Below are 24,328 nucleotides of genomic sequence, written 5' to 3'. Positions count from 1 at the left end.
TCCAGCCTGATTCCCAGTGCTATGACCAACAGACCACACATTTTATTTGAATTCAGCTACAGTTCACTTAAGATTGTGAACAAGACAACCTGCTTTACTGAGAGAAAACACTGGAAGAAATTATCTTCTATAGTAAAGTTCATATTGTAAGTATAATTATGCATTTTTTGTCTTTTTTCTCAAAGAGATTTTTAAAATTGCTTTTATACAAAGGATTTTTTTGTGGATGGCCTCTCTTATTGAACTAACTGGGAAGGCTATAAACAAGCTTTAAGGGTACCAAGTACCATTCCTCAGTTATACAAGCTATGACACTCCACTTTAAATGTACCTGTAAAACAGGAACATAATGAATTGTGGAAGCACACATGCATTATCTTTATCTAGTTTCTGTTTTATCTAAAATTTTTAATCTTAACTATGAAAAAAGTGATTTTGCATGCAGGCTCTCGGACACCTTGTCTAGTTGGTGTGATTTTTGCCTTAAAATATTGTGGTGGTATTTTGTATCTGAAAAGAACATCATACATAATAATTTAGGGTGCAGACAGAAGTGCAGTTCCCAGCTGTAACTCCGAACTGGTTCTGCAAAGCGTTCTGAGGTACAACCTTACTCCAGACCAAACAGAAGTTCACTGTTGGTACCAGGGGGGAAGGGAATCTAGCTGCAGAGCTTGTAGCCAAGTTCCCATAGCGAGGGTCGGCACTCTCTGTCATCTCTCCCTGTTTGCACAATGGGAGGGGGGAAAGGCAGTGGAGGGAGCTCATTCTTGGGACTCCCCAGCTGGTGCTGAAGGGTGGGGTGGGTGAATTGGAGCCTTAGGGGATGGCTGCAATACAGCCCTCCCACACTCCAGAGGGGGGTTAAACCCCCCCCCAACTGAACTCCCTCCGCTTCCTTTCCCCACTCCTATTCTGAAAACAGCAGTAGGTTGGGAGCTCAGAAGACACAAGTTATACAAGATGCTACATTTTGTAACATTTTTATCTGATACCTCATGCCACGAGTGGTCAGATTTTCACTCAATCGGCCATCTTTAAGCTGTTTGAAGCCATGCACTTGTGTTTGGTCACAGCTATAAACTGCTTTTTGTGGCTAGATAGGCAAAAATTGTCACTTCTGTCTGCACCTTTGCTTCAAGAAATCAATCAACTGTGTACTTACCATTTCTCCTCCTCTACTTGAACACCTATGGATTGGAACTTACTGGTTGCTTTATTTTCACCCAGTCTGGTGGATTCTTCAGCACCATCCACCTGAAAAAAAAAAACAACAAAAGCTAAACAAACCAGATATAAATGGTATGTGTTTTAATAAAGATATTTAATGCAGCTTATTTACTTAAATTGTTATTGTATCTTATTGACCAAGGGATATAAGGTCTATGCTTCTACCATAGCTGCCTTCATTCATTCAGATGCTTATTTATCTATAAAATACCATGCACATTTATGACTATATACACAACTGTGATTCTTGCTAATGTATAAAACGTTTGTAGGCAAGGATGGACTTGCAATATGCAGATGGAGTTTCTCCAACATATGATAGATTCTGATTACTTGATTTATTTTTAACTAATGTGAATGTGCATGAGAAGTGAAGTGATGTTGAAAGTTATATATTTTAAAGGAATTAATTTTGTTTACGTATTAGCATTTTGGAATGGAATATTACCAGTACAAGATTCAAAACACATTATACGTGCTTTTTATCGGCACTATTAATCTTCAAATTGATTCATGTCAACATTCATCATAACATATTTGATAATTTCCCAGTTCAATTGGGACCTGATTTTACAAAATAACCTGAAGGTAAGTATGATTGGGTGTTTTGGGTAGTATCTGAATTCCTGGTTCTTTTGCCCCAGGCATTGCATGTAAGATACCAGCCCAGCAGAAAATTGGGGTGGGTGGGGGATTGATGACTGTCCAGGATATGGATATTAAGCTTTGTTATTTTGGACTGACATGGAACTATTAAAACAAAACAAACCAAAACAGCTCTTTGGGGTAGAGATCATTTTCTTCTCTGAATCAGATTATATCCTCTTAACTCATGTGAAGAGGAATATTTTTCTGGAATAGATCCTACTAACACCAGGGGCGGTACTCAAAGAGTTACGCACTACTCAAGGTTAAAAAAAAAATCTGGACCTTGGTGTTTTAAGATGTAAATTTAAAATATTATGAATGGTTATTATAATAACAACTCGGCACCTAGCAGCAAATGACATTTTCCTATGGAGACTAGAGTAATGTGAAGAAGTGATCTAAAAATTCCTACTCTGAGCTGTGGAATATGAGCACCTAAATATCTAGACCGAGAGGGTTGGAAGTGGAAAACACAGTGCTAACACGTACTATAATGAGTGTCTCTCCCAACTGACTACTACATAAACATCACTGACTCCAAGATGAACATGGGCCGGCAGTGTGGGGAGGCAGTTAGGAAGGCCAGCCGCACTTTGTCATGCATCCACAGATGCATCTCGAGCAGGTCCAAAGAGGTGATCCTCCTCCTCTATGCAGCACTGGTCAGGCTGCAGCTGGAGTACTGTGTCCAGTTCTGGGCGCCACACTTCAAGAGGGATGTCGACAGCATGGAGAGGGTCCAGAGGAGGGCCACTCACATGATCAGGGGACAGCAGGGCAGGCCCTATGAGGAGAGGCTACGGGACCTGAACCTGTTCAGCCTCCAAAAGAGAAGGCTGAGGGGGGATCTTGTGGCCTGTTATAAACTAGTCAGGGGGGATCAGCAGGCATCGGGGGAGTCACTGTTCCTCCGAGCACCACCAGGAGTGACCAGGAATAACGGGCACAAGCTGGCAGAGGGCAGGTTTAGGTTAGATATCAGGAGGCGCTACTTCATGGGCAGGGCGGCTAGGATCTGGAACCAGCTTCCAAGAGAAGTGGTGCTCACTCCTACCCTGGGGGTGTTTAAGAGGAGGTTAGATGAACATCTTGCTGGGGTCCTTTGACCCCAGTATTCTTTCCTGCCATGGCAGGGGGTCGGACTAGATGATCTGCTCAGGTCCCTTCCGACCCTAGAAACTATGAAACTGTGTAATTCTATAAAGATTGAAACATAAAGAAGAGCCTCAGGACCCAAATGATTTTCAGTAGGAGCCCTTTAGTTTGTGCCCTGAAGAACATTACAAACTACACTAAACTAAACTAAACTACACCAACAGAGGAAAATGTAATATCAGAAAGGAAAGGTCCAGAGTTACACAGCCTTTCAATATAACTTCTATTGCTATCTCTAACATTTGGTGAAATTTTACATCTTAAGCCCTTCATTGGCTCAAGTCTATAGAGAAATCTGTCAACTGGTACAAAGGAGGCAACATTTTTGTATTGGTTTTTTTAAGTTTTGTTTTGTTTTATCTAAAGACAGCTCTGAAGCTAAGGTTTGAAATATCAGAAGTCTTGGTGAGGTGATAAAAGTTTAATGATAAGTGCACTTCAAACTACATCCATTAGAGAGAGAAAATACAATAAAACAAAAGCATGTGACCAGCAAATGTGACCTACTTTGTTCTCTAAGGAAGCATCTTTACATGTTGCTTGAGACAGGTTCCCTGGTCACTGACAGTCTTAACTTCTTATGGATATAAGTAATTAACATTCCTGCAACATTTTGCTTGGAATTGGAATAAGGAATAATATTACTTGCAATCAGGAGATGTAAAATATTGTAGGGGAATATTTCAAAGACACGAACAAAAAGTTTGAACATCTTCATCTCTATTGGCACAGTAGATTATTAAATCCAAGCATATTTTATTTAAAATTATATCCATTTTAAGAATGGACAAAAGTGAGACCCTACATTTCCCTTTAGGAATTATGGTTACAACAGTATCATTAATTCAATTTTCCTCACATGTAGTATTTCTACACTTTCTATTCTTATTCCAAGAACTTTACAACAACCTCTAGCTTTGTAATTTTCTCTGTTTTGTGCAAAACTTAATTCCTTTTTGTCTTTTACACTGCAAATGGTCTTTGCCATTAGTAAAGATCCTAATGAAATGAGTGACAAAGACTGATCTGAGATGGGCATAAACAGTAGTAGATGCTTCCCTACCTCGTTCAGCCTACTTGGATCAGGATTCCAGATCTGGAGCTGAGCCCAGGCCCTCCTCTTCGAATAGATCAGGTTGGGGAAGAGAAAGTGAGGGCACCAAGGGAGCAATAACTTATGCCTTTTTAAGGCTTGCAGTAGTTCACCTCTGCTCAGAGCAAGAGGGGAGCAGGAGCTTCTCCTGAGGTGGCACAGTAGCATCCCACACATTACTGTGCTCAGCCAGAAGCCTATCTAGTCCACAGTAATTAGACCAGCCTTCCTGACCAATTCATTGAAAAGCTTTGTGATTAATGATCATTGTCTGATCCATGATCAGTGATCATTCATATGAAATCAAGTGCACTTATCTTCAAAGGGAAGACTAACTGCATTTTCAGGAGGGATGATTAGTTTATGGTTCTATGACCTGTTTTCTTGGGATTTATTTTTCTCCAGAAAATGAGTTGATTCTCAATTAACTCCAATTCTGGTTTTGAAAACATGAGCAGCCAGCAGATTTCAAGTGTCTATGAGCATGTTCTAGGTTTACCAGTAATATTTTAAGAGAGTCATCAGAGAGATTTGTGTGTGCGCGCATGTCATAAACATCTGTAAATATAGTAGCAGTAGTCGTAGGCAGCCCTTGATTCTCTGGATTATGGTGTACACGTAAGAGGTCTAGTCAGAGGTCTAATCTGATGAATCCGTTTGTGGCTGACAAACCCAACTGGAGAGCAACACAGCTTGTTACATGTTTCACAGATCCCTCTGTTGTCTGAGTTGGAGTCCACATTTACAGCATAACCATATAGCAAATCCACAATGGAAATAGAGAACATTATTTACTCTTCCCCTTTCTGTAAGCTTCAGCAGCTCTTGGTTGTGTTTGTTTTCATCTTGTTTCACACAACTAGAGGTAACAAAGTTTTAATTTAGTTTGAGCTAGTGTAAATTGGAAGGATCTTATCTTACAGTCTTGGGGCAGAGATAACTGCCATATAGAACAATGCCACCTCATTCAAGTGACTAACAGTTGCTATGAAATGCATGACTAAGCAGTAACAATTCAGCTAAGCTGGCTGAAAATATTTTTCTCGTGATAGTGTAATGTAAATCATTGTTTTACACATTCTCTTTCAATGACTTCATTCAGGCTTTTCTGACCCCTGCTGTGTTATGACTCATGGGTTGGTGCTTATGTATAATTTAACACAACTGAATTGGTTTGGTAGCAAGCAGAGTTAGCAAAGTCTTACACCTGATATAGTTAAGATTAATTAGTAAAATTTCAGCAGCAGTACCCAGAATAAGTACTACTGAAATCTCTACACAGGTACCTGACTGAAATAGAAAAGGGGAGATTTGAAAGAGAGATATATGGCTCATTCTGAAACTAATATAGAAAGTGGAATGAGCGACAGACACTTATTTGCTACTATAACCTTTTATCTTACCTGTATTCCAATGGATAAACATCTGTTTTTCTTGAAGTGGTCCTTCTTTCTGTCTTCTACAGCAACAGTGGCGATTGTGGTGGTTGTGGTGACAGTGGCAGTATTGTTACCTACATGTTGGCTAGCTGGGCCATGGATCTGTGCATTAGCGGCCTCAATAGCAGCAGTTAATGCCTTCATGCTGTCCAAGCTCTCTGTAGAGTTGCTAAGTCCAGACTGACTGATGATATCTCCCCTTTGTCCCTGCCCGTCCATATATGCATCTTGGGCAGACTCTGTGCTGCTTTGAGCAGTGATGGAAATAAAAGGTTTGGTGGTTGTTCTTGGTGGAACTGGAGGTGGTGTCTTCTTATAGGTAGTAATACAGGATGACACTGGAAAAAAACAAAAAGAGTCTTTGGTTTCTGTTTTTGTTTTGCTATTGTAGCTGCAGAGCAGTGTGAGAAACTAATTCCTACAGATTCCAGACCTGCAGAATTGACTGTAAGGCATCAGCTGGCATTGGGGAAATGGGAGGTGAGAAGGAACTGTCTGACAACAAGCTACAGCAGGTTCCAATGAAAGAGCTAGGCTGTTACCTTGTTTATTGGCTACTTCTGTACATATCAATGCCAATGGCAAAATTACTCATACAGGGGATGGAAAATACACAGCCACCTAGTCCCTCTCCCACCTTGTCAGGATTGTTTTCTTCAGTATATTTTCTACTCTGGACCAGTCTGGTTTTTATAAGTGTCACAAGTATTCTCCATGTACATATCCCTTTGCCATAGTTTTTAAACAGCATTGACATAGGTTGATCTCAGGACAAACTCACCTAGGCAAAACTGTACCTTATGCTATATTTTACTGTTGTCATGTGTTTCATCTAGGCCAAATGTGTCAGAACTCATGGCAGAGGTGGTATCTTTTATTAGACCAACTAGATATTTGCAAAAAATAAATATATATTTGCAAGCTTTTGGGCACACACACCCTTCGTCAAGCATAGGAGAGTGTAAAACAGAAGATTGTAACATTTCTCCTAGCTCTGCTGTGAAATATGTATTTTCATTTCTACATAGGAGAAATGTTACAATCTTCTGCACTCTCTTGTGCCTGAAGAAGGGCCCAAAACTTGAAAATAAAGATTTTTTTTTTCAAATATCTAGTTGGTCTAATAAAAGGTGTCACCTGTGTCACAAGTTCTGATTCCTTTGGCCTGTAGACCAATGCAGTTACAACCTGGATACCATCTACACCAGTGATTTTCAGTTAGGGTGCCATGGCACCCTGGGGTGTCTTGAGATCCTTTCAAGGGTGCCCTGGGGTGCCATGCGATGCTAGCATTATTGGGTATGCAAACATTATTCACAAGATAAACCCCGAGATTTCAACTAGGAATCCATGGTGTTAAAAACATTCTGAGTGTTCTGGGCTTTCTGACTTCTTTGCAACACAACAACAGCTCTATTATTTTTCCATAGTCAAACAACACGTAAAAACTTTAACTAGCATATTTCAAGGGGTTTTTAACCTTTAAGTCTATAAAGGTTCAGAACCACTGATCTAGGCATTACAACATCAATTACTGCATAAACCCAAATTTAAGCTGGATTTCTAAAGGCAATTCTATGGCCAGTGAAGATGGTATTTGCTTTTACTGTGCTCATGAGATTCAAAGAGCATCTCATGTTAAAGTCTGTTTACCATGAATTATACTTAAACCTATGTATTTCTGAATGCCACAAGTGTCTTGTAAATTGTAATGGGTCCTCAGGTCACACTAAAATATCCTGTAAACATGAAAAATAACTATGTAAGACATTTAAAGTAATAGCCAACAGTTATCATGGATACGTCGTATACTAAATATATCATTTCAGTTCTGAAAAGATTGATGTGCATGCTTAATTTTACTCACTGTAAATAGTCTCCCTCAAGTCAGCGATGGGAGACTGGAGTCAAGGGGACAGCATATAAAGTTGAGTCTATGCACACATCTTTTGCAGTGTTAGGGGCTTACGCAGTGTAAGGAAAAACAGTGCTTCAAGAGGCTCTATGGTCCACCATTCTAAACATCAGCTCAGCTTATCTGACTATGGATTTGAAGCTTAACTTCAGGTTTCCAGCTTGGAAAATTTTACCTTTTTGCACATAGAATTACATTAGCAAAGCACAGCACAGAGATTTAAGAAAATCCAGCCTTCAGGGTTAGTTGGCTATTTTTTAAATGCTTTCAATTAAAAAAGTAGGAACCCAAATCCAATCACAAAATGTTATATGTTTTGGGGAAAGTAAATACAGGCATTAATGTATGCATACGTTCAGTCATGAACATGTCAGCAATGGTCTAACAATAATCATAAGGAAAGAGATGATTTATCAGGTCATTTTAACTGGCAGACATCTGTGCCACCCACATAAATGGTCACTACACTACAGCTGTTCCGCTGCCTGTTTTTGTACTGTATGTGCTTGCTGAGCCAGAAGCCATTATGACATTAATTTGGCCACCTCAGGTCTACATTGCATGTCTTTTTACTGCTGTAAGAATGCATTTTATTTGGCTGTGGAATAAAGGCTGAACAAAGACATGAAATCACACATGGATTATTTTTCTAAAGATCCCGGTATTAGTTTGTGATTAGATGTTGGTGAATGTGAAATTCTGCATTGGTTGATTCAAACATATTAAGCAATGATGAAAAAGAAAAGCTCACTAAAATAATTAGGGTTTTGAAAGTGCCATAAAATAAACTGAAAAATCAGCTTCTGGGGTGGGGTAGGAGGAATTGATTAAAAATGAACTCCTCACATAACCTTTAATCTGCAAAGTTTTTATATGAGATGCGGACTAAGGTGCTGTTTTAACTAGCTCATGATAGGGAAAATATCGGGAGATAAGAAAATGTCATTTTTGAACAGGATTCTGAATTTTGTCTAAGTCTCTTGACTGGGGGTGATGTAACAAAAAAAGCATTTGTTGCAAATGCTGATGTTTAGGAGAATCTGCTACTACTGATACAGCAGAAGCTTTTATACCAGGACTTAAAAAAATTACCAAGAATGTAGCTGGCATGTTTCATCAGCACACAAACACCACAAGTGACTGAGGAGATTCATGGTCTTGAGAGTATTCTTTGCATATTGGAAATACAAACCTGAAAATTTTGGGGATGATGAAATTGAACATGTGCTTGCTCAGATGATGTTAAAAAATGTATTGGCGCAGAAAAGTTTTATGTACAACACTATAACAGTATTGGACTATCTGATGAAGCATATTGCGTCTCCTTTCAGACGTACCATGCAGGGTTTCTGTGTTCTTGGAGGACACAGAAACAGCCCCCACCCAAAGGATAGGTGATGGTACTTTGGATGATTCCCCTTGAGGCACAGTATTTCTGTGAATCAGTGGGTGTAAATTTAGCCCATTAAATAATTAACTCTCAGAACATGCCAGCAAAGCAAGGGTATTGTTATTTCTATTTAACACATATGGAAGCTAACACGAGGGGACCTGGAGGTCCTATATGTGGTGAGGCCCTTTAAAGTTGATCTCAGGTAGTAATAACATTGGTCATCTCATTCTACAAAGGAAGCCAATAAACAGTACTTGTTGAGTATTGGTATCTTAACAGCATTTTGGACAGTTTCTAATGCTAAATAATGTAGATGTTTTTTCGACCTTCTGGTAAATGCACCCAACAAAGAAAATAGTTCATATTGTGAACATGTTTCTACCCAGTTAATTAAGAATAACATTGTTATTAAGTGGAGAAAAAAACTGACAGGTCATATGGTGAAATGTGTAGAAAAGGAACAGTACAGTTGCTTTCACATGTCAAAACAAATCCTCAGTTTCCTGGAGCCACACAGCACATACTGTACAAATCCAGAGAGGCAGAGAGTGCAAGTCATAAAAGAGCCCCAGGCACTTCATTACTGGAAATGATGTAAGCGGCTGCCACTCCTTTGCAGAAACTACAACAAAACAATGAGAAAGCTGCAGTCTGTGGCAGCTGCTCTCTAAATGTCATAACTGACTGAGCCCTTCAGAAGCCGAAACATAACAACAACCAAATGGACTCCACGCCTCAGTTCTTTCCAACCACTTTCAAGAACCTGGCAACTTGTGACATGGTAACTGGTAGGGTCTTGAAAAGGCATTTGGCTTTTTATTATTCAAAATCTTGTAGCAAATTTAAAAGCGGTTAAAACTGTTAAAAACCCCAACAAACCCAGGCACTCTCCTTACCCAGGCCAATAGAGACAGTGTGTTTCATCAGCGCTGCTGTCCTGGCTGTGCCAGGAGCTATGTCAGCGGGTGCCAAAGAATCCCAACCTGCTATGGTCTGCCAGAAAGAGGCCACCATGAAGGTGTACTTTGAGATTACTGCCTGGGAGGGGAGAGTGCAAAAGACAGTAAATTCTTCCCTTGGACGCAGAAATGTGCTGTGGATTTAACTCCATTTGAAAGGTAATTTGGATTAAGGGAGGTTGTTAATTGAATTATTAATTTCTGAACAACTACATCCAGACATCATAAACTAAACAGGGAATAAGCACTTTTATTCTGGATCAAGAAATGATAATCTACTTTCAAACTAAATATTCAGCTAAGCAGGGACAAGGTACTCATTTCAGAGTATGTTTACACATGGAGTTATTCAGGAATAAAAGTGCTCTATGAGATTAATATATTTCGCTTACACATTCCAGAGTAAGGCATAAGATTTCCTCACATAGATTGATGATTTACCCATCACTGCTTATATAAAAGGTCTGTGACTGCACATTCATGTTTGTTCCCCACTAAACAAGTTTAAACAGAAGCACTCTTATAATGAAACATTAAAACTGAAGTCTTTAATATTAAGTAATGCTGTATAACTTTTGTTATCGTTAGACATCCTTCCGAACTGGGAAGTTGATGCTCCTTTTCCCAGATTCTTTTGGGGTGAATTAGTTGTTTTGGAAACATTAGCTAATAGAAATGTTCTCATGCTTTTCTGACAAGCAGACAGAAGTGACAGTTTTTGCCCAATTTGGCCCCAGAAAGCAGCCTAGCTGTGACCAAACACAAGTGCAGACAGCTTAAAAAATCACCAATGGGTGAAAATCTAACCCCTTGTTGCATGAGGTATCAGATAAAGACGTTTCAAACTGTAGCGTCTTCAGTAACTTGCGCCTGTGGAGCTCCCAGTCTGTCCCTGTTTTCAGAATGGGAGGGGAGAAGGGAATAGAGGGAGTTCACTTTGAGGGTTTTCAGCCCCCCCGCAAGGTGGGACAGCTGTATTGGAGCCCTCCCACCCTGAGGTGGAGGAGCTCTAATTCACCCATCCCATGATTCAGCACCAGCAGGGGAGCCTCAAAAACGAATTCGCTCTGCTGCCTGTCCCCCCTCCCATTCTGAAAACAGTGAGCACTGGCAGAGAGCTGTGGCTGCTGCTATGGGAACCTGGGTGCAGGTTCCCAACCCACAGCCAAATTTTCTGTCCCTCCCTCCCCCCTTTGGAACCACCAGTGAACTTCTGTTTGGTCTGGGGTAACGTTGTAACTCAAATCCCTTTGCAGAACAGGTTCTGAGTTACAGCTGGTAGCTGCACTTCTGTCTGCACCCAGTGCTATCCTACTATGCATTTGGGATCAAAGTAAAAATCAGTAAGAGATCAGAACTAACAGTTAGGAGTTTGTTAGTCCATTAATACAAATGGAAATGCTGGATCCGACTCGAAGCTCACTGGAATTAGCAGGTATCTTTCCACTGACTTCATAGATTTTGGAAGTGACCTTATGTACACTCTTCAAAAACAGAATATATTCCTGCTATAGAAGACTGTGTTCCATGTACAATAATGTGGAAAACAATTTTGCATCCACTTAGATATTCAACAAGAGTTATTTCAGAATAAGAATGTCTACAGGTGGAGTTCTTGAGGAATTACTATATATTCAGGAGTGTAGGGGAAGGGAGTGCTCACACCATGCATTGAGGTTCCCAGCAGGTGGGTGACCTGCATTTGGGGGACTTTTCACTTTTTTTGCTTTCCCTTCTTTCCTAAACATGGAATTTAATAAAGCTCAGTAGCCTGCCCTTAAGCGACCTCTGCAGCGTGCTTGTGATTCGTACCCAGGAGGGTGGGGATGCTTCAACACATGCTTTTGGATTCCCAGGTGCTTGGGGCTAGGGATAGATATTACACATAAACCAGTTTAAGTGATCAGAAACTGGTTTAAACCTGTAACAGAGCAGACATTTAGTACACATCAGCTAGTTTGAAAATGGCCAAAACTGGTTTGAGATAAACCTGGTTGAGTGTAGTATCAGACTTAATAGAATTTGCGCTGAGTAGAACACCCAGGATTGCCACCTCACCAATCTTAAAAAGGCTTTCACTCCGGAAGGACACTCCTCCAGAGAGAGAGAGAGCACACATCTGAAAGAGCCACCCAGTTACCACGTGAAGAATTGCTGCAGTGCAGAAGAACCCGCCCCCCCCATGACTCACACACCACTGATTATGGCATACCACCCCTCCCTTGAACCCATACAGAAAATCCTCAAACAACTGCAAGCCATACTGGAAAGAGACCCCATTCTTAAAGAGAACTTCCCAGAGCCACCCATCCTAGCCTTCAAACAAGCACCGAACCTCGCTAATCTCATCACCAGAAGCAAACTTTCTCAGGCCCAAAACACACCAAAGTAATTTAGACCATGCTATGACAAGACATGCAAAACCTGCTAACCCCTCTCCACCACCCCCACAATTACTGCACCCCACAACAGAGCCATCATTATTCCCAGTTCTTACAACAGCACCTCCAGAGTAATTTATCTCATCCAATGCACCAAATGCCCTGATGGAAAATACGTAGGAGAGACTAAACAACAACTGCGCACCAGAATGAATGCACACTGGAAATCTATCAAAGACAGGAATACCCAGTTACCTGTGGAAGCACATTTCTCACAAGAAAACCACTCTCTCTCCAGTGTCTCAGTTCTAATCCTCAAAGGAAACTTACAAAACACTTCCCAGAGATGAGCCCACGAACTCCACATCATCAGCCTTCTGGATAGTAAAAATCATGGACTAAATATAGATATTGGATTTATGACGCATTATAACCTGCCTGACATCTGACTCCCCAGGTACATCTCCACTATTCATCCCCCTTCTCCACCCTACCCAGCCTGTCTCTTACCCACTGGCTCCTCAATTTACATCTTCACTGACTGCCTGTCTTGCATGCAGCCCAGCCTCTGGCTTCTTTACTTTTCATTCCATCCAGGAAGAGCACACACCACCTGCTGAAACTTCCTCAGCCTGATGGAGGGTTTTTAAACCTGAAAGCTTGCTTAAATTTTTTTTTTCTAACTATTTAAGTTGATCTAATAAAAGATATCAGATTCACCCAAAGAACCTTGTCTGCTTGTATCATCAGACTTAACTGATTTGGCTCAAACCAGTTTATGCAACGTCCGTCCCAGACCCCTTGATGGTTTAAGATTAACTTGACACCCCCAGCATCCCGGCATGCTCTCTGAGCTGGGCAGGGCTCTCTGCTCCAGCTGCAGGGCTGACCCTGCTCCTTCACTTTTTAGCCGGAGCAGGGACAGGCCCTAGCAGAGACACCAGCCGGCATGGCCCTATTAAGGCAAAATGTGCAGGAAGGGGGTTAATTCTTCCCTCCTTCCCCTCTTCCCCCACAACAGTCGGGGCAGTCTGTCTGCTGGGGAGTAGTGGTGGCCCCTGGAGCTGGCAGACCCCTGCTGCAGGGAAGGGAGGGAGGGAGGAATTAACCTTTTCCCCAGCCCCCTTCACCTTAACAGGGCCATGCTGGGTTGGTTGTCCTGAAGGGTGGGGAGGGGGGCTCTGTTTCATGCTGGGGGTGACTCCTTGAAAGCTGGCAGGCTTTGTGGCCCCAGCAGGGGCTAGCATGCCTGCAGTTTTGACCCTACTGTGACTTAACACATACATGTGACATGAGGTTTGCTTTCAAGGTTTTGGGGTTTAGTTTCCCTGAACCCCCACACATATCTCCTTAAGCATGGCAGGCTTCATGCCCTCAGAGGGGGCGACCATTCCTGCAGGTTTCATCCAAATCAGGCCAGAAATGACAAAGTTATAGGCTGTTTCGACCTTTCCCATTGTAGCCTATGGGTGAAACATCAAAATAGCACTGAAATGGCGAAACGTTTTGACTTGCCTCGTTTTGTTTTGAGGCTGTTTCAAGGATATCTGTTTCATTTAGATTTTGCTGCTTCAACCTCAAAACAAGTTGAAACAGCATCAAAACAAAACTGGTGGCAAAATGTCACACAGCCCTACCAGGCAGCCTCACAGAGCTCTCACCTCCCTGCCACCATGGGGTGGGGCAGAGGGAGAAGAGCCCCCCAGCACCAAACAGGCCCCCCTCCCAGCCCATGTCAGTGGGGGAGAAGGAAGAGGGGGAAGAGCTCCCCTCTGGGGCTGGGCAATTCTGTGTGCCGGGATTGCTCCTGGCTGTCAGGGAGCTGCTGAGATGGGCCTCCCGGGGCCTGGCCAGACCCCCTCCTCAGCTCATCTTCCCTGTGGAAGGGAGGGTTGCTAGCCAAACATCTATCCACTTGAAAACCAGTTCATGCTCCAAAGGCTGGACTAAACTGCAAAGACTTATTTGGCTTATCAGGCCCAGGCTTTTTGAATGTCTGTCCCTAGTCCAGGGTTGTGGGGGTAGGAGCATGATGAGGGGCTACACTTGGGTAGAGAGTGAGGACAGAGCTGGTTATTGGAGAGAGAGCTCTTTGATTAAGAAGTGCAACAAAAGGAAAATGGGCAAAACTGCTCCAGCCACGTATGACAGCAGCCAGTTATAACAGGGTGGAGGTGAGGAGTGATGCAGTGTGGAATGCCTGGAGGACTGACAAGACTGAGTCTCCTCTTAGGGAGCGCTTGGTGTTCACAGGTAACAATGACCTAATTCAGAGTGAATTACCTTCCCTTTTATGCCTCAATGTAATTCCTAAGATCAGCCAAGAACAAACTCCTGCAAGTACCATCAATGCACCAAGTTTACATAGTGAAAACACATGGGAGGTAGTTCCCAGTAGTCATCCCTCAGCCCTGGAACTCCCTCCTCCTTGAGACCCTCCCAAGGCCAGACCTGGACATTTTCCGGAAGCACACCTTTCAAGACTTTCATAATTGGAGAGGTGTTTAGCAGGCAAGTCTAAGCTGGGCTATTGCTCAGGGGTGTTTATTCTACAGTATGTTTTAATACTCTACTGGCTTTTATAAGTTTTTTTTACTTTTCCTGTTTTATTCTCTTGTATTTTAAAGTTATTTAGCTATCTTCTATAAGTCACTCTGAGCTCTTGTTGGGAAGGGCAGTATATTAAACTAATAAGTAAGAATAAAAGTGTCATCTTTACCATGAATCTAAGAGATGCAGAATTGGGAAGCAGACAAAACTGATTACTAACAAATTATAGAAAGAACTGATCTGAGATTTAGAGCTTATTACTGGGTCTTTATTTTATATAGCCCATTTAGGTCTATATTGTAAAAAATAAGTATTAAAATAAACTATAGCCCTAAATGGACCTTTATACAGTACAGATCCATAAACTGCCCATGGTGCTTTCACAGAAATCACTCCACTTGTTACTGAAATACACCATCTGTGTACACCTGCTTACAAAGAACATAGCAGCAGGTTACCACTGAAACTATGTAAGGAGAATGTTACTATGAAACAAATCCTATGTAAAACTGAAACTATAAGGAGAATGTTAAATAGACTGAATGTAATTATCCAAATTAGAACTTGACCAGGACAGAGAGTAAGACTTTAATCATGAGCAAAGTGCCTTGTGATCATTAATCATTTCAAATGGTATGAACTTAAGATTTGGCTTATGGGAACGATGTACACAAACTTGTACATTGTGCACTGTAGATCGGGGTGGCTAATTTTCAGACTTTGCCACAAGGGGCATGGGGAGCTGCTGTTTGGCACACAGCAGTTTGAGGAGGGAGCAGGGAGCGGGAGCAGACTGGAATGTGGAGGGAGGGAGCAGACCTTCACTTGTGGTATACTTAATTTGTGGCACACCTGCTAAAAAGCTGACCACCCCTGGTGTAGAAGGTAAAATAGAAAGTTTGTCTCATTGAATGAGTATGTGCCCAGGTCTTCTTATATACCATCTAGTGAAGAAACAAAGAGCTCCAGAGTTGCACCATACATCTGCTTTGACATTCTTTAACATGTACCTTTCTATATAAGTTCAAGCTGTAAAATATAAAATTATTAAAGTTTTACTTTACACAGGGTTCCACAGACGATATCAAATCAGTCAATAACTGAGATACATCAACAGACAACTAGATAGAAACTTGCTTAGGCTGAGGCTTAAGTCAGAAACAAAACATTATTTTTGACTTGCTACTGGCAAACCACCTGGAAAAAGAGGTCTAATAACAGCAGAAGCAACAATGTGATCCTATTTCAAACAGATCATCTCTAAAGAAAGCCAGTTTAAATTAGTTTAAAACTGATTTATGGCAGGTTATGTCTGCATCTATCTTATGCCTGTGCGAAGCAGCAAGTATTTGCTTCAGACAGATTTGGCCAATCTGGAGGGACAGTGATATGAATCGGAGATTTGAATCAGTTCCCCAATTTGATTTGGCCAAATCGGATCAGAAGATTTCGTGCTGCTGCTTTGGAGATTTAGCCATAGATTAAACAGGCTGCAGTCCTTACTAGGCTGGACACAGCTGCCTCCAGCTGGTAAGTCTGTTGTGGTGGGTGGAGGGGCAAAGGAAGGGGTGTGGGGGAGGGAGGGACTGGGGCTGGGACAAGCGACCCAGCCAGGGCGGAGGGGCATGGGACTCAGGGAGGGGAGTGGGGGGGGTACAGGATGGCAGCGCTCAGAGTGGGTTCTATGCCCTGCACCTGGGGTGCTCCCAGCACCTTCTGCCATGCCTGCATCCCGGGCTTCCCCTCCCCAAGTCCCGCACCCCACGCTGCCCTGGCTGGGCAGCTTGTCCCAGCCCCAATCCCTCCTTCCCCCATGTCCCTTCCTTCCCCTCTCCACCCACCACAACAAATTTACCAGCTGGAGGCAGCTGTGTTCAACATGGTAAGGACCGCCGCCTGATTAGTCTATGCCCGAATCTCCAAAGCGGCGCTGAATCTTTTCCGTATTGATTTGGAGCCTTCCGATTTGATTCAGACCTTTTAATTGTTCTCCCTATTCAATTTGGATTTGAAGATTTGGTTGTCGAATCTGTCCAAATCTCCTCTGAATCGAGTTGGCTACTGAAGCTTCACATAGCCCTTATCTATATCTATAGATAACATCAACCTCTATGGTCAGTGAGATCAGAGTGAGCTGGAAAGAGGGAAAAAGGAAAGACTAGTAATTGTTAGTCAAAGTCTGGTGTGAAATCATCACACAAAGCTTAAACAGAGGATTATGGGGGTATGGGAGATCAGTAGCACTGGCCTTTTTAGTTAGCATGGTCATTATTTACATTCTTTTTTTTCCATCTTTACAGTGAGCTGAGTAGATAAACAATGTTTGAGCTACAGCTTAGTCCAGTGATCTTTTCACATACTTTACATCCTCAAATACATTCCCTAAATACCTGGATTTATTAAGGAAAAACAGGAGCAGTATATAGAATATTAGATGAAATAGGAATTTTGAAAAGTATATTAGGCTGCATAACTTAAATGTCATTAAAACAGTAGGAAATTCATAAACTTTTTTGACTACCATAAACTTATTATTTTAAAAAGCTTTTACAGGGAAGAGAAGAAACGACATAAAAATGGCAGTTTTTACATGTAGACCAGGGATTATTAATGGTGAATAAATTAAATAACATGCAGTTTAGTGAGATTCTTTCCCCATATGATTTCTAGGAAGCTGCACTTCACTTTACTGGACACTTTGGCATTGTATTAGTTGTTCTATTATGAAGCACTTAAACACATTCTCAGTACTTTCTATTCAATGTTATTGTGAATAAGATGGAATGGGCTAAAAAACTGTTGGCTAAGTTGAACTCACCAGTTATGTATACACATGAGCAACCAAGCATACAAGTGTGAAATACTGGTGCTTGTCCACATCAAGGACTGAACTTATTTTCAAAGTGCTCAGTGTCTAGAATTGGCAGTAAATAGGAGCTGAATTTGCATGGCTTTTTCAAGTTCTGTTCTCATTTGTGAATGAGATACCACAAGAGGAAGAGCTTAGTTTCAAAGGGGGCCCCTTTGAAAACTGGACCCCAACTTTAGGGACTGAGAACTTTTGAAAGTCTGGAATACCCAAGTCTGGAAATTCCTGTTTCCACAGACACCTTTTGAGGGTTGCAAGTACAGAGTTAGATTTCTGTGCAGAGTTAGATTTCTGTGCAGGTAAAAACTTAGGTAGGTATCATTTTTAAAAACTCTGTCCAGCGTATACAGGAAAGGATAATGACAGCCGCCATAACATACACACACCTTTTCCTGCATTCACACATAACTGAAAACTAAGTACTTAAAATGTATTAAGGGTAACATCTGCATAGTTGCAGCCAATGCACACCTGAACTAAAGCTTGCGAAATCTGGAGCTATACCAACGTAGGCATGTGAGCTCAGCATCAGGTTTACTAAAGTCCTCACAACAAAAGCATGGCAGGTCATGGCCTCCTTCACAGTTCAATTAAGGAACAACATTTGTTCTTGCTGATCTTCTCCACCTCATGCTTGTGACAAAGGAATTGAATGCCAATGAAACAGTCCAAGCAACCAGTCAATTTAGAAGTAGCTTGTTCAATCAGAAGTTATGGTCTTTATGGAGGAATTGCTGGGTGAAATTCTATTGCCTGTGTTGTACAGGCCATCAGACCATATGACTGTAATGATTCCTTCTGGCCTTGTAATCTAATGGTATTAATTACATCCATTAATCTCTGGGTAGTATTTTTGCATACAAACACAGTGCCCTGTGTATCTTTCTGATGATCTGAGTTATCCAGTTATCTATGAGTAATTTGGTCAGATGGTTACTAGTTAAGCTGGATGTCTAGTTAAACTGGATAGTAAGCTCCAGCTCATTAAAATGTGAACTATTGTTTATTTAGTCTATCAAATGTGAGCTCTTGTTTAGTTAGTCTATAAAGGTGAAAATCTACCCTGCCTCCTATTAAGGGCCTTGTTACACATTACACTTAGCACATGCTAGTATCTGACCAGTCAAGGAGTGAAGTATGTGGTAAGCGCCATCAATAATGTAGTAAATTTAGGCCTTTTCCAGTGAGGAATTGCATTACCTAACACCTGCTGACCTAAACTGTGTCACAGAGGTAATGTGATCAGGGGACTCAGGTGTGGTGATGGAGGGAAGCTGTTGCTGACCTGTTTGTTGGGCTCCCAATACCCGCTTCCTCCACCCCCGCATTGCATTGCAACCTTGCCAGCTCAAGGCTCTTGAGCTCTGGTGCAGCGCAGGGGACTGGAAGCAACAGTGATATGGTGTGGGAGCCAGTTGCAATGCCAACACTGCATAGGAGCTGGTCCAAGGCCACAGTGCACTGCAGTCTTGCGGCAAGACTGGCATCAAGCCCTTGCACTGCAGGAGAGCCTTGAACTGGGTCCTGTACAGTGTGGGAGAGGGGGTGGTACCAGATCTCATGCTGGGCTGGTGCTGCTCCTAGCCTCCACACCATACCAGAGCTATGAACTGGCTCTTACCTGGTGAAGGGGCTGGGATCAGCTTCCTGGCGATGCTGCAGTCTCAGACCTGGGACCACATTATAGTTTGTTCAAGGCTCCAATGCAGTACCACAGTCTACATTTAGATCATAGTAAGCATTAAAATATGAGTGTTCAGAAAATTTACTAAATCGTATTAAATACATGCTATGATCTAAATATAACATGTGCCAAGTGTAATGTATAACAAGGCACCTAACATCTCTGACCAACTTCATTTGAATCCCTTCAAGCTTTTGCTGCTTTTGCTATAGCACTGTGACTAACCTTTAAGAAGCAATGTTCAGATATTGACTATTGACCTACTAAAGTACAGTTCTTCTCTAAAAAAACCTGTGAAAATTGTACCTATGATCCTGTCATGAATTTGGAGAGACTGCTACTGATATCAGCAGTAAAATATAACATTATGCTTTTTTAATTTTCTATTTTTATTAGTGTGTAAACTACATACATGGAAACTACAATAGGCGAGATTTTACTTTACTGCATGTGTCATCAACAGACCTGTTTTCACAGAGCTGATCTACACACACTTTGGTATGCTCTTTTAACTAAATGAGTTAAAAAATGATTGTGAAGGATTTTTTAGGGCAATATCTTTAATTGGACCAATGATGTAGTTGGCATAATGTTAGATGAGCGTTCAAGACATGTTGATAACCCCTTGGTTAGTTCAAATTTATTTTGGATTAAGAGTGCGCTAGACTGATTAGGATTAAGTGCTAAAAGTAAGGTAAATGAAAATAGGGCTAAAAAAAGTGTGTCTACCAAAAGGTTCACCCCAATTTAGCCCAAGTTTGGACATACTAGCAACTAACTGAGGAACTGAAAACAAGCCAATTTATCCCTCTCTCACTGAAGGCTAATATGGGTACCTTCATTTCTGTTGAGAGCATGCACTTACATAGTTACCTCAAAGCCGATGGTACACAGTAAGGCCCATGTCCCCTTTAACTCCATGGCACATTGAACACATCTATACTCTTGCATCAGTCTAGTGTTTTCTAAATAGACTTATTTCTACTTGTATAAGTCATATGAATAGGCAAGTCCTAAATACCAATAAATTGTAACTGTGTAACGTTACTGAAGGCTATACAGGGATCAAGGAACCTTTATTATTGATGATGGACAACCCAGTTAATTTCCTAGGGGCCAGCTTGAGTTTGCAAAGCTGGCATATTTTAACATTTGATCAAAAAATCTTTGACCCATAATAAACATGGACTCCAGAGCTGTCACTTCCACAAGTTTGCTTTCAGAGAAGAACCTTAAGAAAGCTTTCCTATAAGAGATAGATAGATTTATACTGAATCTATTTAGAAATGCTATGCTAAGTGTTATCCATAACCTTTGCATGTTAGTCAGTACTGAGGCTGTTCTAATGGTTTTAATGACAAAGAGAATAATAGATTTGAAATAAACTTATTAAAAAGTTATTTAGTACAAAATATGAAAGCAGCAGCTTAATATTTTCAACAGTTGCCTCAATATTCTTAAAAACTACTTATGTTAAAAGTAAGTTTCCCTAGGGTTCGGACCTTCACAGTGCTGAGTACTTTGTTCCCTAATTCAGCAAAAGACTTAAGAATCCGAGTAATCCTCTGTATGTCAATGGGACTCCTTACATATTTGAAGGTACACATTTCTGGACCAGGCTACAGTGCTCAGCAGCTTGGGAAATTGAACCTTTAGTAAACTGAAAACTATAAAATATTGAATCTGTTTGATTTGCAAATTATATTCTTCCATTTGAAGTAATATAAAATAAATTAAGGACTAGCATTTTTTCTTTGAGGCATTGCAGAAGGAAACTGTCCAAATGTAAAAGGCAAGATAATAAAGCCAATGAAAATGAAGAAAATGATAATTGATCCTCAACTGTTAGAAAAGAAAATGATGTATACCATTTAAGGATCTGTCTCTCTTTTACCATAATAGGATAGAACCAAATAAATATGACCCACTTATTTTTTATGGGGCCAATAATTTGAAAATATAGCAATAAATATGTTAGAAAGCAAGTGTCAGGTGTGTATAGTATAATAAAGCTCATTATGCTGACGGTGATAGCAAAGAAAAAATTCTACTCCACCCTTGACCATGTTCTTACTAATACTCCCAAGAACAAGATCATTCTCCTTGGTGACTTTAGTGCCAGAGTTGGGTGTGACCTGGAACTCCGGGAAGCAAGGAGTAGGGGAAGCCAACTCCAAAGGCATCCTTCTCCTGTACAAATGAACAGAGCATGGTCTTGAATCTATTGTCTATTCTATACCACCTGTTGACACCAAGGTTGGTTTGATGAGAACAAAGTTGAGATTCAAGCTCTCCTTGACCAGAAGAGAGGGGCTCATTCTGTCAGGCAAGATGACACCTCATCTAAGCAGAAGAAGGAGACATGTCAGCTCCTCAAAGCTGAAGTTCAAAGGAGTGTCCAGGAAATCAAAAACCAGGGGAGGCCATAAAAGGAGATAAATCCCAAAGATAAAGCCAAGGAGATTCAGCTCTATACTGACAAACATGACATTCACATTTTCTTCCAGGAAATGAAAGCCATCTGTGTTCCAACCTCCCATAATCCTACTCTCCTTTGACTGCAGGATGGTTTGATGCTTCTCAAAAACAATGAGTCTATCCAAGCTAGATGGAAAGAACACTTCGAGATGCTGCTGAACCATGGGTCAACTTTGCCACTATATAGTCAGTTCCTCAACACCCCAAAAGGGGATCTCTCACCAACTATCCCATCCTAGAAGATGTCTGGCATCCCATCAAGGAAACCAAGAACTGCATGACAGGACAGCTACAATCTCTAAGGCTGGTGGCAAGGAACTGATACTGAGACTCCATAAATTTATTTTTCAAATCTGGAACAACAAGAAGATCCCTGGGGACCTAAGGAACACCAGCACTGTAATCATTTTCAAGAAAGGAGACAAGTCTGTGTGTGGGAACTACTGAGGTATCGCCTTCCTTTCCACAGCATGGAAAATTTTGCTCGTACCCTTCTGAACTGTCTTTTATCTCTTGCTGAGAAAGTCCTGCCAGAATCTCATTGTGGTTTGACACCATCCCACAAGGCAGTTGACATGATTTTTGTTGCCCACCAAGTCCAAGAAAAGTGTCATGAACAACATCAGGACCTGTCTGTGGCTGTCTTTGACTCCACTGGTTGTGAAGCCTTGTGGAAAATACTGACCAGATTTGGATGTCCTGAAAAATACATCAAGGTCTTGAAGCTTCTTTACAACCAGATTACTATGACCATTCTTTGTAGCAGGTCAGAGATAGATCCATTTGTTATCTGAACTAGGGTCAAGCAAGTATCTGTCCCAATTCTGTTCTCCATTTTTGACTGTTATCCTGGTTCTTGTTCAAGGACTGCCTTCTTTCCAGAATTAAAACTGTGAGTACTGAAATGATGGAGGACTTTTTCAATTGAAGGCCAAAGTATTCAAAACAACCATACTTGACCTTCAAGACAAGAATGTAACAATCTACCTCCTCAAATTACCATCAAAGGAAAGACTCTAAAGATAGTTGAGCACTTCCCTTACCTCAGTAGCCACCTGTTTCAGAGAGTGAACACTGATGAGAAGATCCAGCACAGGATTTGGTGCACAACTGCCTCCTTTGGGAAATTGCTTGGGAGTGCTTTTATTGATTGCAATCTCTGGAAAGATACAAAGATCTAAGTCTGCAATGCAGTTGTCATCCCCCCTCTCCTCCACAGATGTGAAATGGGGGTGACCTACCTTTGTCATCTCAAGAGCCTAGAGAGGTATCACCAATGAAGATCACCACCACTGGAAAATTCTCCACATCCTCAACTCATGTTACCAGTACTGAATCGATACTGAGTCAGTACTGAGGCTTTGGCTTCCTCAACCACGACCGGCACATCACGACAAGAGACATGCTGGGATGAGATGGGCTCCACCTTTCCCCTAAAGGTAAGTGTGTGTTCTCTTCTAGGTTGGCGGACCTCCTCCGACAGGCTTTAAACTAGGCTCGTCGGGGGAAGGGGAAGATGAGGGCAGAGGAAATATCAGACTGCCAGACCAAACAGCACCCACAACTACAGCCCAGCCCAGCCCAATGAGCGAAGTGAATAAACAGGTAAGAGATAGGAGCCAGAGTAATGCTGGGACTAGGGGGTCAATACACACATCCACAGGAGGCCTCAAATGCCCCTACACAAACGCTCGTAGTATGGGTAACAAACAGGAGGAACTCACCCTCCTGCTGGCTGACACCAGCCTGGACATAGTGGGGATTACAGAAACATGGTGGGACTCAACGCATGATTGGGTGGCGAATGTCAAGGGCTATAGGCTGTACAGGAGGGACAGGATAGGAAAGAGAGGTGGGGCTGTGGCACTCTATATTAAGGAGGAATATACATCCTCGTCAATTAGCAAGGAGTCAGGAGAGGGGCACTCTGAAGAGCTTTGGGTTAGAGTACAAGGCAGTCGAGGGGAAAGAGACTTAATGGTGGGAGTCTACTACAGACCTCCCAACCAGGGAGAAGAGCTTGACCAGGAATTCTTGGGTCAGCTCACAGAGGTAGTGAAGGCTAAGGAAGTGGTAGTCATGGGGGACCTGAACTTCCCGGACATCTGCTGGGAAGAGCAGTCAGCCAGGTCTGAACGCTCATGTAGGTTCTTGGCCAGAGTGCAGGACCTCCCTCTAACCCAGGAGGTGCACAGCCCCACCAGGGGAGACGCCTTGTTCGACCTAGTGCTGGCCACGGGTGATGACCTGGTGAGGGGGCTGCGGGTGCTCGACCACCTGGGTGACAGCGATCATCGCCTGCTGGAATTTACCATCCAGTGCAAGGTGGCAAAGGCATGCAGTAAGTCAGCGGCCCTAGATTTTAGGAGGGCAAACTTCAATGAGCTAAGGAGGATAGTTGGAGAAGTGTTGAGGTCCCGGAGGGGAGGGGAGCCAGGTGTCCAAGGAGAGTGGTTGCTCCTTAAGGAGACGATCCTCCAAGCCCAAAGAAAGGTAATCCCAAAGAGGATCAAAGGGAGCAGGAGAGCACACAA

General features: G+C 41.9%; 1 protein-coding gene across 6 annotated transcripts in view; it reads right to left on the bottom strand.

The window, feature by feature from the left end:
• Positions 1-24,328, bottom strand: part of DLGAP1 (DLG associated protein 1) — a 698,746-nt gene that overhangs the window by 29,974 nt on the left and 644,444 nt on the right. For all 6 annotated transcript variants that reach the window (XM_090039737.1, XM_090039733.1, XM_090039735.1 and 3 more), the window contains 2 exons: positions 5,530-5,903; positions 1,166-1,257 (listed from right to left, as the gene is read on the bottom strand). In XM_090039737.1, the coding sequence (XP_089895863.1) occupies positions 1,166-1,257; positions 5,530-5,903 (466 nt within the window). The remainder of the gene's footprint in view (positions 1-1,165; positions 1,258-5,529; positions 5,904-24,328) is intronic.

The sequence above is a fragment of the Crocodylus siamensis genome, chromosome 3, assembly GCF_052110815.1.
Source record: "Crocodylus siamensis isolate JL-2025a chromosome 3, ASM5211081v1, whole genome shotgun sequence".
Lineage (NCBI taxonomy): Eukaryota > Metazoa > Chordata > Crocodylia > Crocodylidae > Crocodylus > Crocodylus siamensis.
The sequence above is the reverse complement of the archived record's forward strand: the minus strand, read 5'-3'. Positions and strand labels throughout refer to the sequence as shown.